The 20,284-nt window shown below is 35.3% G+C and overlaps 1 protein-coding gene across 1 annotated transcript; it reads right to left on the bottom strand.

The window, feature by feature from the left end:
• Nucleotides 1-4,747: 4,747 nt before the first annotated feature.
• Nucleotides 4,748-19,506, bottom strand: slc24a6a (solute carrier family 24 member 6a). Its single transcript, XM_083560072.1, has 17 exons — nt 19,065-19,506; nt 16,817-16,912; nt 14,039-14,115; nt 12,157-12,231; nt 11,972-12,056; nt 11,748-11,851; nt 11,585-11,659; nt 11,468-11,493; nt 11,330-11,383; nt 11,085-11,227; nt 10,803-10,888; nt 8,676-8,952; nt 6,044-6,210; nt 5,841-5,955; nt 5,642-5,754; nt 5,475-5,540; nt 4,748-5,323 (listed from the first exon to the last, which is right to left on the bottom strand). The coding sequence occupies exons 1-17, from the start codon at nt 19,150-19,152 to the stop codon at nt 5,213-5,215; spliced, it is 1,758 nt and encodes a 585-aa protein (XP_083416198.1). The 5' UTR covers nt 19,153-19,506; the 3' UTR covers nt 4,748-5,212.
• Nucleotides 19,507-20,284: the final 778 nt, after the last annotated feature.

Below are 20,284 nucleotides of genomic sequence, written 5' to 3'. Positions count from 1 at the left end.
AATATGTCTCATGCCACCCCATCAGTGTAAATGGATTTGATGTGACAGCACTCTCGTCATAGGTGTAATTCAGGGTGTGTTCACAATTCATAGGGTTCCTATCTCTGCTTGCACAGTGAGCCCTAACAAATGTTGACTCTCTCCTACCATTCAGCCATTTCACATTGTTTATGGCCTACATGGTTTGACAGACGTATGGGTCATATGGGGCATTACAAAAATGTTCATCCAGGCCTGGAATATGAAAACTAGATTAATATACTCTGGTATTATGTTCTTATAGTAATATAGTAGTATACTAAATGAGCAAAGATTTCATTCATAACTGAAGTAAAAATAAAAATAATAGTACATATAAGTAAGGACATCAGATTTGACAGTAGACAGTGTTTTATATTAAGATATTCAGTTCTGCATAGTCAGAAATACCGCTTTGTCCCACTACACATTTCTCCTATCAAAATCTAAATAAAATTTGCAATGAGCAAAAACTTTCTTTTTCTAGTTAATGTTCATGGTTTCAATATAAAATGTATTACAGTAAAAAATTTTAAATTGCATATAGAATTGGCTCACTTATTACCACCCAGACCATCACTGACACTACCACCATATACCATGAGTACACCTATAGTGATGGTCCTGTGGAGAGAACTGAGTACTTTACAGTTATGACAAGTCACTATCTGACTATTATTATTAATATTATGATTATGGTGATGATGATGATTATTCTGATTATTATTATTATTATTAATATGCTATCTCTAGTAAAAGTGAAACAAGCCTATCATGCTAAGAAGCTAGGACCTATTCCCCAAAATAAATCTTTCTACCTTTATTCATCACGATATTGTTCGAGAGACTGTTTATTGAAGGAAAATGCTCTTTCCAGTAGAATTTCTAACCAGTCCACATGTTTGTGATTAGCTGTGAATGTATCCTGACACTGAAACACACAAGATCAAACGTACATGGTCGTTTTTCATTGGTTTATTTTATTATACAATAGCCCACACACTTCCTTTAACTACAGAATATAACACACCCAACACACTAATATTACTCTTTTCAACATCCAATCATGTATAACCAATACTTTATTTAAATAAACCCTGAAAAAATGTAATCGAATTTTTCACAAAAACGCCTGGAATTTATTTCTTTTGTGAACATCCATACTAGGTGGAAAAAAGACAAAAAGACAAATAGAAACAATCACAGAATTTTTTATGATTTTAATTACAATTACCAATACAAACCAACATCTGTTAACCATTAAAATAATTAGCAAATGCTTTTATTACACAGTGTGTTTGTGTACGTCATTAAATCATCAAACCTAAGGTTTATATTCCAGTTGTAAAAACTTGTTAAAATCTAGAAGCTTAATTTCTAAAAATCCCTAATGATGTCCATTTGTCAGGGATCCACCAGCCACGCCTTCACCTATCACTCCAAGGCACTCTCCCACTTACTAATCAGCTACACCTGGCCCTCATCAGTTCCCATGCTATATAACCCCCGTTCCTCCACCATCTCATTGTCTGTTCTACAGCTTAGGCAACAGAACACTGTCGGACTAACCAAGCTACACAGTAAAGTTTATCGTTGGCTACGTGACTCTATGTGGTTTTGTTTTGCATCTGTCTGATCACAGCTCTCACCTGGTTTAGCAAACCTGGGGTTTTCATTACGGTTTCCCGTTTCATGCTTTGCCCTGTTATCTCTCATTAAAAAGGTGGATTTCACTTCGGTTTCCGGCACGTTCTTTCCCCTGACACCATTAGATATCAACATGTGTTTCAAAAGCTGCTTAATATATTCTACTGGCCCTTAATGGTATCCCATCTTGTGACCAACACATTTCCCACTAAGACAAAAAAGGACCCATTAACCTTTAGGAATTATAATTTTATACTATGAGGGTTTATTTATTATTATTATTATATATTATATTATATATTATTTTATTTTTGTTTGTATATTAAATGTGCTAACCTGGTTTAATAAAAAGAAAACATCGACTAATCCTAAATCTAAACCTCTAAATTTTTGACCAGTTATTAATGCATCTATTTAAGTGCAGCTGTATGAGCTGGAGATAATTTAAGATGCTCACACAGACACTTGATAAGTAAGAAGAGAGCATATATTGTTACCGAACAAATACACAGAGATCTTACGTGCATAGTGACGTGTGTTCCAGGATGGCGTTATTGTGTCTTCAGGCAATATCTATCAAAATGAAAGGTGTAAATTACAACACACAGAGACTGGCATTTGATAAACAACCACACTATGTGGAGATAATGGATTTATCTGTCTGGAAGTTTGTGAAACTGCAGTTAAAAGTATCAGACAATTCAAACATCCCTCATCATTTTGATCTTTGATGAAGCATTGTGTCCAGCTATAAAAAGAAGAACTGTAAGGACCGTTATTGTTCTGGATATAGCAAGAACCTTTCAAGTGTATATTGGGGAATTTTTATCTCTCGTTCTTTTGTCGTTCCGGTACAATGAAGACTGATGGAGATACAGGAACTGAAGGGGAATTTTATTTAAATAGGCAGTGATTTAAATTGTTTTCTGAAACAGCAGGTCGTATAACCCCAACCCCAACCCCACCGCTCAATGCTCTTTCTGTGTTTGTGTAATAAATATGCATTCACTTTTTTTCTTTTCTTTTTTTTAAATCAATCATACTCCTGCATGTTTATGCAATTATTTAAACATCCAAACATGTGGTAGTGGCACAATGCAAATTCAAGTCGAGAGCTTCAGTTAATATTCACCTCAATTATCAGAACGAAACATTTTCCCCAGAAAACAGGACATTTGCCAAAGTGGCTCAAGCTGACAGAAAGGATTAAGGAAATTAAGCACTTATTACAACCAAGATGAAAAAAGAAGCATGTTAGAATGTCACAAATGTAAAGCAGATGTGGGATAGCAGGAATAAACACATACTGAGTTTCACTCCTCTTAGCCAGGAAGAGAATCTGAGGCTACACTAGGCAGAGGGTAATTTAAAGTGTGTTGTTGAAGATTAGAAAATAATCACTTGTTTTTTAAATGACTAAATTAGATAAGCCTGTTCCTACTTGACATGTATTTCCTCTGTTGTAGCCATTTAACTCAAGATACAATGGGATGCTTTTCGCTCAGTACAGTTGTAAAAAATGGTTATTTGAGCTACCGTAGTGTTTCTGTCAGCTCAAAGTAGTCTGGGGATTCTCCTCTGACCTTTAACATCAGCAATGCATTTTATACTTGTGCAGAAATCTCACTTGATCAGCTATTGGAAAACATATTTTTGCTCCATTCTGGTGTTTCATGTGAACATGAACATACAACTACATAAATAGATTTCTAATCTATTTTTAAAACTAAACGGATACAAATCTTAATTTTCTGTTGTTTTATATGATGAAATGAAACCACTTGTCAGATTGCAGCATAACTGTTTAATTGCACCGGCAACAACATATATATTGTTTAAGAATACAGATAGAAGTGTAACCACTGTGAGGAAATGCACTCAGACATGTTCATTCATCACCGGAAAACAGAAAATAAGAAACAATCTAGCTAATTTTAGTGTGAATTGTTTAAAAAATTTACTGAACGTTAAAAAAAAATGCTAAAACGAAGCTTTACACAGGTACTAAATCCATTGGGGGTCTCACAAAAAGAAAAAAAAAATCATAAATCTATACCAATAAAAGTAAAAACTAGTGGTGATTTTAAATGAACAATATGCTTATAAAACAGATTTTTCTTTTGCTAAATGTAAATGTCATAACCTCCAAAGAATTAGTATTTATAGTACACATAAGCAGCTCAAAATTGTCGATATTCACTTTTCAGGTCCTTATTCACATTTATTTTTGAAAATGTCAGCGAAGATAATTTTCATTAAATGATTATTCTGAATTATATTAAATTATTATTCAATTATATATATATATATATATATTAAAAAAGCTAAGGAACCCAACAACAGACTAGTGTTTAAAGACTTGAAACATATGAAAGTGTAGACATGTAAAATGTGTATTTTGTATGTAAAATGTGTAATTGGCATGACATAAAATAAACTGTAAAAGGTTTTTTTTCTGGTTAAGGAATCAAACTAAAATAATACTATTGTGCTTTAATACTATAATACTATAAAAAAATAATGAAAGGATTCACTTCATAATTTTTCCAAAGGAAACATGATTACATCATAAATTACACACATACCAGTTTGCCTCATTGTGAAACTAAGGGCAGGACTGAATTGTTTTGTCTTGTTTATATTACCCACAGATTTTTCTTAGAGTAGAAAATGTACATGCACAATGTAAAGAGGTGACCCGTGTTTTGTAAACATTACATCCTGTGGCTTAAAACTTTCATCCCGTTTAATAATCATAACTGTAGTATTACAGGTTAAAACCTGATCCAACAATTATATATTTTAAGAATGTTTGCAGGACTGATATAAAGATCAGTTGTATAAACTATGCCTTGTTTAGCAGTGTAACAGTGTTCAGTCTTATTGGGGTCAAAAAGTGAAGTAAATGGTGAAATCAGCTTTGTTCTGTTTCGTCTGTGTGCTTGAATAGTGCTGAGTAAATACATATTTTACATATTTCTCTCTCTCTCTCTCTCTCTCTCTCTATATATATATATATATATATATATATATATATATATATATATATATATATATATATATATATATATATATATATATATGTGTGTGTGTGTGTGTGTGTGTGTTTGTGTGTGTGTGTGTGTGTGCGTGTGCGTGTGCGTGTGCGTGTGCGTGTGCGTGTGTGTACTTTTTTCCTGTCTTTGGTGCTGCCATGTTTTTTTACAAAATATTTAGTAAGATTAATTTATACCCTTTAAATAAACTTTTAAATATGGCAAAAGGCAGCGTTTACTGATTCGACTTTAGTGACCCCTAGTGTCAAAACCAAGAACTTCAACTTTGCAATGACGCCCAAAAATAGCGTGAGGACCATAGCTTTGTTCCGATATCCAATTGCATGAATACTTTGTATCAGCATCCTTAATATGCTTTATGACTTTCTAATCACTGACTGACCCACACAGAACTGGCTCCTCCTGATGCAATTATTACAGTGATGTGATGTTTACTCCATAATCCAGCCTACATTTCAAGATGGCATTTCGTTAGCTGTGTTGGATTTAGACTACAGTGTCTCAAAGCAGATCGAGCAGAGAAGGAAGATGGCATACAAGATCAGAAGACCCAGGCCTAACCGGCGGTCAAGTCTCCAGTGATTCAAATGTACACTGAGAACCTGCAGAAAGTTAGAAGCACAAATATTCATGTGAAACAGATGCTTTAAGATGGGTTCCCTTGTAGATAATAAAACATGATTAAATCTATGTTGAGTAAACACTGAATCACTAATGTTCTCAATAAAAAATGGCTTTAATATCAATACTCACTGTGAGAAAGACTGAAGCAAGTAGTAAAACAACTGAATACACCAGTTCTCTGCTATTAATGATGACCTGAGAAGGAAATTATTTGAAATAAGTTAAGCATTTCTTAAAACATATTATACCTAATAACAATGTTACTCTGAATTTAAATTAAACTGGCATATACTAACCACTGAGCCATAATCCACCACAAGTGTACGCAGAGCCCACGGGAAACCAAGGCCCAATAGAATATCAAAAATATTACTACCTATTGAATTAGAGACGGCCATGTCTCCCATACCTGAAATCCATAATGCACATACAAATCAAATTTGATTTTATAATTGATCTTTAACAATATTTATTCCTGAGAAGTCATACACATACCTTTTTGGGCAACTATAAGACTAGCCATACAGTCTGGGACGCTTGTGCCAGCTGCTAAGAAAGTGATGCCCATAATCACATCTGGGATGTCAAGTGTGTAACTGATTATGGTGACCTTAAACATGGAGAGTATGGATGAGAATATTATATAGGCAAAGTGAAATAAGTTAAATTCTTTCAATACATTTAAGTTTTAAACATACCATCCACACCATGAGGTAGGAAAAAACAGCAATCCAGAGTGTAGAAATCACAAAGGTGACCATGAACCAGCGCTCCCAGTGTTGCAGCAAGCAGTTGGGCACAGTGTAATAAAGCAGGCTGCTTAAAGGCCATGAGAGCAACCACTTCACCCGTTCACAGTACCCTCCTGTGAAAATATACACAAGAACAAGAAGAGTTTATACTTTGACTATACTTTAGATAGTTTACAAGCCAGTGAAGACTTTCTTTGGAAAAAGGAACTATTAAATAGCTCATTGCCAGAGAATTGATTGCAGTGGTAGACAGAAACAAAATATTTTTACTTCATGACATTTTAATGCATAATCTTGATGCACTACATTTTAAGAAAAACATGCAGAAAACATATATTTTGTTAAAAAGATAAACTGTCACAAGACTAAAACCGTTGCTGTTGTTTATGTCGTTAATGTATATTGGTCTATATTGTAAAATTTATATTTGCTCTGTACGCCTTTCCTCCTATCGCACTGCTCCCAGTTCTGGAGAGAGTTCGCTAGGAAGGAGCCTGTCTCCCCCTTCGAGCCTAAGGCCATCCTCTAACCAAAATAACTTAAAAAATGCCAAGTCCTGTTTGCCGTACATCTGCCCTTGTGACTGGCTGAGTAATTACAAGATGTTAACTAATGAGCCCTTATAGGTTTTTAAAAGCATTATGAAACGCTGGCATACTGTCTGCAATGACATATGTGATTTGCAATGTAATATATCATGCAGTAGACAGAACTTCAAGATGTGGGAGCCAAAACAACAGGGTGATAAAAATTACTAAACCAGATATACAAGAAGACAAGTTGGGTCAAGTGCCACTGCTGATAAAAAAAAAAAACCCTGTGGCAGCTGCTCTTGGCACCTGGACTGGTCTTTGGCACGGCTTTAAATAAACACCCCTTTTGTCAGAGACATGATCATTCGTGCGGAGATGGGTTTCACTGCAACAGGGGACAGAAGGAGCTATGTGGGATGCAGGGTTGGCCTTATAGGTACTAGAACAGAGCATGAACAAACCTCTGAAGATTTACTGGGGATCCCATAATTAATTATGCAGTCAATTGTGGGATGGTTCTCCCCTCTGCATCTACAGTTCAGCCTGAGGCTTGATCACACATTCTCCAAAGGATATCATTAGTATTCTTTGCTGCATTTAGAAAAACAAATGAATCCTATAGACACTTTTGAAAAGAAAACAAAAGCCTCAAGGATTTTAAAAACCATAACTGCATGTCAGCAGATTTGCAAGAAGTTTTATATATAAAGGGGAAAAAAAACAAACTGGCTTCCATGGTGTGATTTTAAAAGTAAATACAGCTTGCTGTTTATAGCCTAGCGATAAGCCTCCTACAACAGTATGGCCTCTAATACTTTACATTTATGAGAGGAAATCTTTTCTTTTTTTTTTCTTTAAATTAGAAATAGACAAAATATGTTATAAAACAGATTACATAATACAGTGTGAAGTAAAATATTTGTTTCTACTAAAATCCATGTTTTAACAAATTGAAGAGTTTCCACTTTCAGAATAAAATGGAATATAGTTGGGTGAACAAGCAGTAACTCCAAACTGTTACATACTTGTCAAGTCAGCTCAAGTTTATTTCTATAGCGCTTTTTTACAATGTACATTGTCTCAAAGCAGAATTAAGGTAAATGATGTGTATTTATCCCTAATGAGCAGACTGGGGCGACTGGGGCAAGGAAAACTCCCTTAGATGTTATGAGGATGAAACCTTAAGAGGAAAACAAGACTCAAAAGGGAAACCCATCATTATTTGGGTGATATTACTTGTGTGTTTAGTAAATTCCTATTTTTTCCTAATTTCTCTACATATGTCTTACATACTGTTTCGTTTTACCTTCAGTTCTACTGTATGCAGTCTCTCTTTTTTGCATTATCCTTTGATACTCAGGTTTTTATTTCACTGCAACTTTTGTATTTGAATCTTAAATATTGTTAGCTAGAATTAAAAAGATTCTTTGTGAAACTGGATGACCCTTTGTAATCTTCCTATGTTTCCACCACATTGGCAGCCAAAACACATATATAAGGTTCATAATGATAATGGGAGATTCTCAAAGTTGAACCTCTCACCTACTCAAGCATAACACTGTTGTCAACATTTTTGTCACGTTTTTCAATTATTCTGAATTTACAACTGCTCAAAGAAAGCATCCACACCTGTTTTATAAAAGTCAAGCTGATGAAATTACTTGTCTTATCTAAAGGTAATTGTACTGTATTTGTAAATGTATTTTGTTAGCAAACCTTCTGGTGAAAAAGTGGGAATCCGTTCCAACTTAGTTATCATTAGAAGTATGTACGTGAAAAAAGTACTATTTTTTAAGCAATTTAATTTGCTTTGTAGACAATCTGCTGATCTAATCTGTCTTAAAATGCAAAGTACATCCCTTTGACATCCTGTCTAGTCTAATTTAAAATGAGCATCACTAATGAGGTCAATCCCAAATGAGGCCATGTCTCAAAATAACAGAATACTAGCATACATACCTGCACCAGTTAAGGGGACCAGTTACAGTATATTCACATACCAAGCAGTCTTGTATTATCTCACATTTAGCAGAAAATCCACTAGCCTGGCACAATCAGAGGATTAAATGGTTGTTCTTCCTCTGCCTCTTCATCATCCTCTGTGACTTTGGGCTGTGTGTCCCCCCTGCCTTCCACTCTTGCTGTTGTCCCCCCATTGCCCCATGTCCTTGCCTCTTCAAGAGGTTGGGTCTCACTGTCCATGTTGTCACCATTTTCCAGTCCCCAGGGTGCTCCGTCCATTCCTGGGCTTTCCTGACCGGGAATTTCTCCTACACCGCTGCCACTTTCCTCTAAACTCCGGCCTAAGATCAGTCTCTGCCTCTGTCAGATAAGATGAAGATATATATTGATAGAGGGGAGAAATGTTAATTTATATGTTCTGATAGATCTGACGATTATATTTGATTTAAAACCAAAATAAACCTTATAGACCAAATATGAAGTCGATTTGTAAACAGTGAACAGTGCATGAAGGGTTAAAAGCATTAAATTCTGCTTATTTATAGACAGCCAAAACTAAGCATGATGGGAAGCAGAGCATAAAGAAGTCTTTGCAAGGAGAAAAGGCAGAATTGCAAGAGACAGGCAGACAAGTCATAATGCAACCATGATGCTAACCCATGATGCAAATGTTTTGTTGATGGAAAACACAGACATGGGAAACGGAGGGGAAAAAAAAATAAAATATCAAATCTTTACTTCAGAGAAGACGTATTCCAGTACTTAGAATATAGATACATACGTCAACATATTTCAGGGCAGATATGTCAAGATATCTACAATAGTTTCTACAGATAATGTATACACTCACTGTATTCATTAATGCATTAACCTTACACTTTTATACAAAAAGTCCCAACACCTAACATGATTTATCTTAATTTTTCCTTAGATTTGTCATTTAAGGGGTGAGAAGCATGGTCCATGGATGGATAGTAATGTTTGTACATCAACTTTTTACCTTTTTTTTTAATTATTATTATTTTTTTATACATGTTCCTCTGAGAAACCTTGTCCTCCTCTCCAAGGCAACACTTTTTTTTTACACATATTAACCGTTGGTCATCAAAATTGCATAGGTATGAACACAGATTTCAGAAACCAAGAATAAATGAACAAATGTGTGTCTGTGTCATACAAATGATAGATTATTTGTATGTTAATTAAAATTCATTATTTGTAAGTTTATTGTGTCCCAACACCTTACTAAATTGATGTATCTAGATTTTTCCCTTAATCTGTCACTTGTCTTTATATAGACAATAAAACTAAGCCCTCACGATGCACACGATAATCAGTATTGGGTTTCTCACTATTCAACATTTCTTACTATTCAACAAGTACATATGGAATAAAAGAAAAACAGAGAAGGTTGTAGAAAGTTGCATCAAGTAGTGGAGGTCCATGCAATTATTTTGTTTGTTTATTGTTCCAATAAGTATGAAAGTATGAAAATGCTAGACAATAATTACCAAAGAATGTTAAAGATTTATGCTAGTTATTTTGGTAAAAAAAAATAAAAAAAAATAATAATAATAATAATTGGCTACACTTTCAAAAAGAAAATGATGGTCGCTAATAATAAATAAATAAATAATAATAATAATAATAATAATAATAATAATAATAATAATAATAAAATGAATTATTTATTAATTTGTTCATTTGTATATAATGTTTTTTATTTCGACTCTTCAGTGTTCTAATGATGTGTAAATTTGCTTAAGTGACTGCTAACTTTAATTATGTCCAGTTAGTGGTGTTTCAATATATACAAACTCTAGCTTTTATCTTGACAAAAAAAAAAGGATAGGAAATAAAGAAATAAATGTAAATAAATTAAAAACATCTAAATTAAGTAATGTAGCTTAGTAATAAAACCACTGTCTTACCCAATAGTGTTAGCAGCATTAATATGTGCACACTGCAAAAGTCCTGTGTCTGCCAGTCAGCTAGCGTGCAGGATGAGTGGATGGGCATTACCTCAGCGATAAGCATGTATCCAGCCATGCTAAGGTGCAGGATGAGTGGATGGGCATTACCTCAGCGATAAGCATGTATCCAGCCATGCTGAGGTGCAGGATGAGTGGATGGGCATTACCTCAGCGATAAACATGTATCCAGCCATGCTGAGGTGCATGCAGGGAGAAAATTGGTGGTGGGGGGCTTGCCTCTGATAAGGTGAACTGGTGAGGATGCAGACTCATCAGCTCATCCACCATCACTACGGCTGAGTCCTGTTCACTTGCACACTGACCTGAAGAGTACAAAGTGTTTAAAGTGTTTTTTTAATCATTAGTGGAACAATAAACAGCTTCCTTTATCTACTAATACAGTACTTTGTATGTATAACACACTTTAGTTTATTTAATAAAGGAGTACAAGCAACACACACACTCATACACACACACACACACACACACACACACACACACACACACACACACACACACCTTTCTTCATCAGAATGGCAGAAGTGTCACAGTGTGTGCTAGCTTCTTCTGCTGCTACATCTTGTCGTAGGCTGCTGACCAAGCATGGCTGTCCAGGTATACCACACCTCATTTCCACCCAGCCCCAGATTTGACCATTAAATCTAAAACATAGCCAATACACACACATGCACGTAATGAGTCATCATTTCTATCATTAAAACTTTACGTAAAGCATTTACTTTCAATAACTAATCATTACGTACTTCATGATAAGGATGTAAATTCCATACATTGATATGAGAATAATAGTCTCCCACCTGTGCCAACCAAACAAAAGTCTGAGATTCTGTTTAAACATTTCTTTACCATTTCAAATAAAGTAAAAAAGCACTGAAGCCTACCAGAGAACTTTCTCATCATAAATGATCTGCAAGGCAACAATAAATCAAGTTTAGAAAAAGAGAGGAATATGAACAATAGCTTTATATTATACAACATGTAATTCTATGATGTCTCACCAAAATTAAAGCCAAGACCGAGATGATGTAGTACACGGAGTCCCGGAAGAGAGGCCACCAGGTGAGAAGGATCGTCTATGTGAAAAAAGGAACCGAGATCGCACCAGATATGTATATATTTTTATTTTATGTAAAGAATTTTCTTGGAAAACAAATCCTCTACCTGTCCAGCAAAAATTCCGCAAACTCCAATGATTACTAGGATATTAAACACAGCTGAACCCACTATAGTGCCAACTCCCACATCTCCTTTAGTGATGAATACACCTGAGACAGTGTTATATGCAATTTATTAGAGGGAAATCATAAAAAATAAAAATAAAAATAATAATAATAATAATATTGTATCAACTATCACTAATCTGTTAAAAATTTAAGAAAACTGACCAATCAGAGAGGTAAAGAGCTCTGGAGCAGAACTTCCTGCAGCCATGAAGGTGGCCCCAGCAACATCCTCACTCAGATGAAGGTTCTGCAAATCAAAAGGTGCTAAGGATCTACTGTACCAAAAAGGTATGTGTTTTAACATAGATAATGCCAGAGAGCAGAAATTATGACACAACAGAACGGACCTTACATATCTTTTCCAGAGATGGAACAAAATACACGTCACAGACAATAGCCAGGGCGTAGAACATGTAAACAGCCTGTAGATAAAACAAATGTAAAAAAAAAAAGAATATTAAAAAACTAAACTAGGTTTTGCAGTGACTACCAAGCTTCCTTAAGCTATATATAGACTGCTGTGTAAAGATTTCTCCAATGATTCTCAGTGTAGAAGAGACTAGCTTGGCCCAAGAAATGACATTAGATCAGTGGAAAACTGCCTTCTAGTCTGATCATTTCGAAATTAGAAATTACTGAATGTAACTAGCATGTCTTTTTTAAATGAACAGAGGATGAACAGACAGTTCCTGAATGTATGGTTCCCACTATGATGCATGGAGAATGTGGGGTGGTGTGAGGGTGCTTTGATGGTGACATTAGTAATTTGCTTAAAATTGGCTTAAATTTGAGTTAACCAGCATGGATGGTTTTTGCCATTCCATAATTCATCTAGGTTATTTAAGAATTATTTGTTTGAGAAGGAGAGTAATGGTGTTCTGCATTAGATGGTTTGGGATTAGTTAGACCAAAGAGTGAAGGAAAAGCCACCAACAAGTGCTAAACATTTCTGGGAACTCCTCAAGAATCTTGGAAAACATCCCAGGTGACAACTTAATGAGGATGACTATGAGAATTTCAAGAGTGCGCAAAGATGTCATTAAAAGAAAAAATCGGCTATGTTGAAGAATCAAAAATAGAAGGGCTTATTTACATGTTTTTATTTACTACGTAATCCCTTACATTTTCTTTCATAGTTTAGATGTCTTCAGCATTAATGTACAAAAAATGAAGAAAAAACACTGAAGAAGAAGGTTGGCAGTAAAAGGAAGTAAATGCAATTTGTTACTGTACATAAGTAGCTTTTTTACATAGTATGTGTACTTTACTTTAGCATTTCCATTTAGCGAGACTTTTACTTTAACTTCACTACAGCTCAAAAATTTTCCTTTTTTTCTCAACTATATTTTGCTAAATTAGTCATTCCTTTTTTTAATTTATGAGTGGATAAAATGTTAACTGGTCAAGTCACCAATCAGGGTAGAGCGAGCGCTCTGTTTTAAACTTGTTTTGATTGGCGCTTGATGGTGTCTATTTAGCACAAACATACAGTTCAGCGTCAGTTCAACGCAGAATATTTTAAGAGTAATACATGATGGAAGAATCTCTTGACTCGAACTTGTCACAGCACTTGTGACCTTATTTGAAAATAGGGTTTTGGGCTCATGATAATTTTAATAGATATCAATCAGTTTTTGACTGACTAATATCATTCTATTAATAGATTAGTGTGATAAAAGTGCCATAATATTCTTTTTACATAAACTAAGCTGATTAAGCAAGGAGGCTTGTGCCAAAAATGATAATAGGAACATTACAGCCATAACAAATCATAGTATTTTGGATACTTAAGTACATTTGAAGGCAAATAATTTTGTACTTTTACTCAAGTGAAAGTTTAAAGTTAGCACGTTTAATTTTACGGTTAGTATATTTTACCTAGTGTAACTTTACTTTAAATTAAGTTCATGGTTTGTGTTTTTTGTCCACCACTGATGGAGAGAGAGAGAGGTGTGTGCTTTCTAAATTATGTCTAATTAATAAACTTTCCACAGACTCTAATCAAGTTGTAAAAACAGTTCAGCAATAATCAAGAGAAATGGGAGGCACCTGAACTCATATTTAAGTGTTTGTTGGAAGCGGTCTGAATACTTATGTACTGTGCACTTAAAACACTTAAAACTCTGTTCTGCATTGCATTTTATACACACTGTTTTGCTTTCATTTCTATACACAGCAGATCGTAAAAATCTTTGAGTATACTAAGTTGTAGTTCCTGCAAAAACTTACACAGAGGGTATGCAGCAGCAGTGCCCCATGCCTTCTCTCCTCCTTAGTGAAAGCATCTTTGGGAAATTCATTGATCGCTGTGTGTGTGTGTGTGTGTGTGTGTGTGTGTGTGTGTGTGTGTGTGTGTGTGTGTGTGTGTGTGTGTGCACAAAGAAATACACAGTCCATTAGTAAAAGGTTTGAGATGGAGTGAGCAGTTAAAATTATTGACATAAAAGCAGCTGAAAACCTCCACAGTGTCTCTTTGACCGTGTGAGAGAGCTTAAGTGCTTCCATTTAAAAAGAAATGCATAAATTTAATAAGCATATTTTTACGCTAATAAATTTTTAATATACAATAAATTGCGTCATTATCATTTTTACTGTCTTTCTAACACTGCAAAAAATTATATCTTAGCAAGTCGAATTTATTTGAATTTAAAATTTAACCAATAAAAATAAGTAAAAAAAAACACAAATGTACAATATATGGACAAAAGTATTGGGACACCTAACTTTTCCAGGCATATGTGGTTCTTCCTCAAACTGTTGCCACAATGTTGGAAGGTAGCGTAACACAAAATTTTCCTTATATCTGAACTATCAGACCCAAACATGTTCCAGCATGACAATGCTCCTGTGTACAAAGCTAGCAGCATGAAGATTTTCAGTAGCCTGCTATAGAGCTCTGACTTCAACCCTATTAAAACACCCTGGGGATTAATTGAAACACTGACTAAAACTCCCAGGCATGTCACTAATGCCCTTGAAACTGAATGAGCACAAGTCTCCACAAGCTCACTTGACAATCTGGTGGAACATCTTTCCAGAAGAGTGGAGGTTATTATAACAAAAAATGGGGACTAAATTTGGAATGTGATGATCAAAAATCATATACAAATCTTATAGTCAGGTGTCCTCAAACTTTTGTCCAGATAGTGTATTTAATAATAATTTAAGCATGAAAGGACTAAAAGCTATTCAACCCGTCTGTTAGACTCATTAAAAGTTGTACTAAAAAATAATACACAAATAAGTAGATATTTCTCAGCCAGTGGCTTGTCAAAAGAAAGCTGAGGTCATTGTACTATCTGTTTAATCTTTAGTAAGAAAAGAACAATGCTCTTCTTCTGACTGCACATTTAACTCTGTGCTAATATGAGATTTTTTGTACAGAAAACAGAAATCTCATATAATCTGTAGCTGGTTAGATACAGTGGTCAGGGCCCAAGGCAGCAGACTTGCTTACATTAGCGCACTTAGTAATATTTCAGTCTCCATATATAGATTTGTTCCTCGCAGAAACTGCTGCACAAGAACACTTCTGCTGAACATGTTGTTAATTGGGTAGTTTACCAACTAACAACTGCTAACAGTATAAAACATTTTAGAAACTGAATGTGATCATGCATGTGGAAAACTAATTCCATATACTGTACAAAAATCAAGCTTCCATGTCGATTATCCATAAGTACTTTACATAACTGTGATTGAATTTCTGATGGTTTGAGGTTTCTTGTCTGAAATATTATCATTGTCTTGATGACATTATTTTTCTTCAGAGGTCCAAAAAACATCTGGGCGTACCCTGATGCTGAAATATAACTATTGAGCAAAATGTTACATCAAGGAATGTTAACAGACACAAATTGCTGTACGTCAAGTGAAAGTAAAAGCAAAATAAATTCCACAAATCTCCTTAAAAGTGTTTCAACTGAGACAGTGTTGGAAATCATCAGCAGATTACAACAGTTTTCTCACTTTACAAAAACATGGACTAAAATGTTCAACTTCATAGTTTGACTTGACAGAGTGTAAACATGCGATGGGCAGAAACAGCATTTCTGTTGCTTGTTTAAATTCTTTGTTCCGTTCTGGCCTTTTTTTTTAGGGATCATCACACTCAGGGCCAAGTATAATATCACAAAAGGTATTTTTTCCCGGTTTGATGCTCTTCTGTTTAATTACATAAAAGTGGATCCCACCCCAATCGACACTACCCTTCACTTCGATATGATCAATATAGTAATTAGATAATGTTGTGATAATTGTTACATTTTAACTCATGTTCACAGGGATTTTACAAAGCAGACAGAACGAAGAATCGAGCTCACACACTGCTGGAAGCAGATTGAATTATCAAAGACAGCTGGCTTTACAGAGAGCCAAGGCAGAGAGACAGAGACACATTGCTGTAGGTGAGTGATTAGAGGGCTGATCGGTGGAAAAAAGGCCATGTGACGTGTTTTTCTAAAGCAACATGCTTTGACTGCTTAAAACAGACCTTCCTCTGTTCGAAATTACAGATTCGGCTGCTTAGCAACGTCAAGCCTCAAAGGGGGCTTGGCTCGGAAGGAGGCAGCTGTCTGTAAATGATGAGAGAGAAAAAGATGGAGTAGCAAAACAATGGAAAAGTAAAGCAGTGCTATTAAAGCAAGAAAGAAGGAATAAATGAGAAAGAGGGTGGAGAGAGAGAAAGAGGGTTATGCAGGCAGAGAGGGGGATAGAGAGAGAGAGAGAGAGAGAGAGAGAGAGAGAGAGAGAGAGAGAGAGAGAGAGAGAGAGAGAGAGAGAGAGAGAGAGAGAGAGACAGACAGACAGACAGACAGACAGACAGACAGACAATGTGTGTATATTGTTAAATTATCTGCTTTACCTAAAATAAATACTAGCATTAATTCCTGCCTCTTTTATGACCAGTTTGTGGCACTCACCTTTCTAACAGCTCTGTGCTGGAATTTCCTCATAAATCTGGGAAATGAGGAAATGGAAATGGAAATGAAACTGTCTGATACTCACCAGTTCGTGGTTGACTGGATGTTTGGTTCAATTCTCCACTCTGCTGAGTCAGTTTTCGCTTAGACCAAATCAGATCTGAATCTTTATCAGGGGGATCTGTAAAACCACATCTATTAAATTACATTATATAATTAAAATATTATTACTCTTACATTATTAGAAATAAGCTCGAACATCAGCACATAATACGGACACAGGATTGACTAAGCTTCAATGAGGAGATGACACTCCTTATGTTTTTAAATATGCAATTACAAAGATCTACAAAATTACCAAATGACTAAAATGACAAGCTGAAATGTTACACCAAAGTGAACCAACTGTCATGGAACAAAAACCAATGTGATAGAAAATTGTGACCAAGAAAATTTATCTGGAGAGTCATATCGGTGTGATGGTAAGGTCAGGGAGGAAGTTTCTTAGAAATATCACAAAATTTACATTTGCTTATGGAATTTTGGGATGGCAGGAAATATATTAAAAAAAAAAGTCAAAAGATGTAAGAAGATTTTGTTCACTGATTGGAGAGGGTCTACAGATCATTCTAACTAAATTTGAGCCTAATTTGGAAACTATGTTCATAGTCATAACTTTTTAAAAGCCATCCCTAAATGTTAATAGCATACAGTTTCAACAGACCCTGTAGCATCATTTTACTCTAGGGTTATGTTAGGGTATGTTTGCTAATAAACAGTTTGCTAATAAAAACAGTTTGCTAATAAAAAAGGCCAACAAATCTGACTGTAAAACCATTAAACAGGATGTGGGTAACTTTGTGAAATGATCTAAGCTAGAAATCTAGAAACAGGGAAATTCACTTATATTCTATTGTACACAAGGTAAGTTTCAACAACAACAAATAAACTAGCTTGTCTAGAAAACTAGCTTGTCTCACGAGATGTGCATTATGGGCTTGAAAAAAGGCTCATAAATGAATCCAGGGCTGATAAAGAGATCTATACTTTTAATTTTTAATTCATTTTCACTACTGTATGTTAAATTCTTGCTACTTTTCCAACCAATGATTAGCTATTAACTATCAAATAAAACTATTAAAGCTTAATGTATTGCCTTTTTAGGTCAAGGTGTGTACACACAGGCCACTGCAGAACTTTACACTAGCTCCTTTCTGCTATGTAGCAATAGCCTCATGTATTGATAAAATTGTGTTGGTATAGTATGCAAAGTATCAATTCTAATATATCGATTCTATCTTATATTTTGTTAAAGGTTTGTTCGGCTATGATGTTCAATCATTGTTAAATCAATGCAAATAAAGGACAAGCCCATTGCAGACCATTTAATATAAATGATCATAGCTTTCAGGAAAGCTTTTTTTAATAAGTATTGGTATCAGTATTGATACTGGTCTTGAAAAAAAAAAAAAAAAAAAAATATATATATATAACATACACTGTATTGCCAAAAGTATTGGGATTTTTAAACATTGCATTCCACATTTAGTCCCAGTTTGACCTTATAATTTTCAAAATCTGTTCTACTAGATTTTGGAGTGTGCTTATGGATATTTGTCAAAAGATGTAAAAAGACACAAAGGTATTATGAAAGGTAGATACTGATGTAAGTGTTGAGGCCTGGGGTGCAGTCAACATTCCAATTCATCCCAAAGGTGTTCAGTAAAAATGAGATCAGAGCTCTACAGCAGGCCACTCAAGATCTTTATCTCCAAAGCACATAAACCATATCTTCAAGGAGCTCACTTTGTGCACAGGGGGCATTGCCATACAGGAACAGGTTTGGGTTTCCAAGTTCAAATGAATGCAAAATTTTATAAAGACGTCCTATACAATCAAGTGCCTCCAGTTTTGGAAAAGAACCACATATAGCACGACAGGTCAGGTGACCCAATATTTTTTGAATATTTTATATATATATATATATATATATATATATATATATATATATATATATATATATATATATATATATATATACACAAAATGACAGAGTCTGGGATTACCAGATACAGCATTATTATTCATCTTTATTTTATTGACAGCTGTGACAGAAGACCCCAGAATGAATATACTGCTCAGGTTTAGGAATCACTGACTGCACCTTTAACGTTGTAGTTGTATTTGTTACATAAAGGTGCACCACATTAGATTGCACGCCACTGAATTAATCAATTTAATCTGGTACATCTGATATATTTATTGTTTTTTTTCATGCACAAAAAAACTAACAAACATGAAATGCACATTTTCTGAAAAAGGACAGCACGCACCTGTTACGCGGAGAAGCCAGCTGAGGGCGATGAGTCCAGCGCATACACACAGTCGCGTGCGAAACCTGCTCTTCCACACCGCCTTCATCACGCCTCTGCTCAACCTTTAAAAGTCACAAAACATGGCAAAACTCTAGACAGAGAAAAGGGCTCGTTTGTTTTATTCTTGCCTGCATGCACGAACTCGCGATTATCCTCAAGATTTGCTAGATGTGTCGTTTCGGTTTGGGTCTCCACACAGCTCCACACAGCATCCTCACACTCCCTCGACAGAAAAGCACGTTTCCACTCCACACGAGCCAGACGCAGCTGCATTCATGAGAGGACAACGGTGCAGAAATTATTTGAGGAAAATCCCCTGTCTCAGACCATATGCATTGTTCATCGCCTGATTAAGCATCCGTGCCCCCCCCCTCCGTATTCCCTTACACACTTCGTCGCTGAGGGTGTTTCCCAAGCAAAGCACCACTAGTGCGCCCTCATGGAGGAGCACTGAGGAAAAACACAGCACCAAGCAATAGCTAGAGCAAGAACATAGGAACAAGCATCATCTAATACAGGCCCATACTCCAGGTTCAAATAAAAAGTGTATCACTAAGGAAAAATCCTCCAAAAACTACATCCAGTCTGATCTTTTAACTTCCACAGAAATCTATAAAAGTCCTGCTTGGAATTCGCTAGTTTTCTGGCAACAGTGTAATAAAAACCTTAGATGAGGCTAAAATACTGTTTTACAAATAACAAGTAAATCACAAGTGTAGGCTCAGAAACCACTAATAATACCAACGCAGGGGTGGCAAAAGTACACAAATCCTTCATTAAAGCGAAAACCCTTCAATGTGGCTGGATTACAACAATTCTGCATAAATGAGTGGACCAAAATTCATCCACAGCGCTGTAACAGACTTGCAATGAGCAATAATTCAGCCACATTGGAGGGTTTTCGATCATGAACCGCCTTTTTAAGGTCATGCCACAGCATCTCAATAGGATTGTTTTCCCTCAATAATAAAAACCTTTATTTGTACTTCGTACTTCCCACCTCTGTACCACCGTTTGAGCATGAACAAATCAGAACTCTCTCCCACAGCTTAAATGCCACTTCAGTGTGTAATGAAAGCAAATCTGATTTAATTGGACATTGTTGCTTACGTAAATCAGGAGACCTTAATCAGGCATATCACTAAAACCGCCTGCTTAATTTTCAACAATACAATACA

This window comes from Silurus aristotelis (genome assembly GCF_946808225.1).
Source record: "Silurus aristotelis genome assembly, chromosome: 14".
Lineage (NCBI taxonomy): Eukaryota > Metazoa > Chordata > Actinopteri > Siluriformes > Siluridae > Silurus > Silurus aristotelis.
Note: the sequence above shows the minus strand (reverse complement) of the source record. Positions and strands in the feature narration are given on the sequence as shown.

Bases quoted from the DNA above. Each gene is read 5' to 3' on its own strand.
- slc24a6a (XM_083560072.1), bottom strand. From the start codon at position 19,152: ATGAAGGCGGTGTGGAAGAGCAGGTTTCGCACGCGACTGTGTGTATGC. The intron at 11,660-11,747 runs GTAGAGGATTTG...TTTTTCACATAG, and splicing joins GCGGAATTTTTGCTGGACAG to ACGATCCTTCTCACCTGGTG. The intron at 5,755-5,840 runs GTATGTGTATGA...TATGGATTTCAG, and splicing joins TCTTATAGTTGCCCAAAAAG to GTATGGGAGACATGGCCGTC.